Here is a 326-nt window from a genome sequence, read left to right as displayed (position 1 = left end):
TCGTCCTCCGTGGGCTCTGCGGGTGCTGAGGAATCCAAGGACTCGTCGTCGTCCTCCGTGGGCTCTGCAGGTGCTGAGGAATCCAAGGACTCTTCGTCGTCCTCCGTGGGCTCTGCAAGTGCTGAGGAATCCAAGGACTCTTCGTCGTCCTCCGTGGGCTCTGCAGGTGCTGAGGAATCCAAGGACTCGTCGTCCTCCGTGGGCTCTGCAGGTGCTGAGGAATCCAAGGACTCGTCGTCCTCTGTGGGCTCTGCAAGTGCTGAGGAATCCAAGGACTCGTCGTCGTCCTCCGTGGGCTCTGCAGGTGCTGAGGAATCCAAGGACTC

General features: G+C 61.0%; 1 protein-coding gene across 1 annotated transcript; it reads right to left on the bottom strand.

The window, feature by feature from the left end:
- On the bottom strand, positions 1 to 326 carry DQ04_27621000 (hypothetical protein; the record flags this gene model as incomplete). The annotated part of the gene is made up of 1 exon (XM_009318384.1): positions 1 to 326. A coding segment is annotated over one exon (326 nt), but the record flags the coding sequence as incomplete, so codon positions are not given.

Source organism: Trypanosoma grayi, assembly GCF_000691245.1.
Source record: "Trypanosoma grayi strain ANR4 Tgr_2762_V1, whole genome shotgun sequence".
NCBI classification, from domain to species: domain Eukaryota; phylum Euglenozoa; class Kinetoplastea; order Trypanosomatida; family Trypanosomatidae; genus Trypanosoma; species Trypanosoma grayi.
Note: the sequence above shows the minus strand (reverse complement) of the source record. Positions and strands in the feature narration are given on the sequence as shown.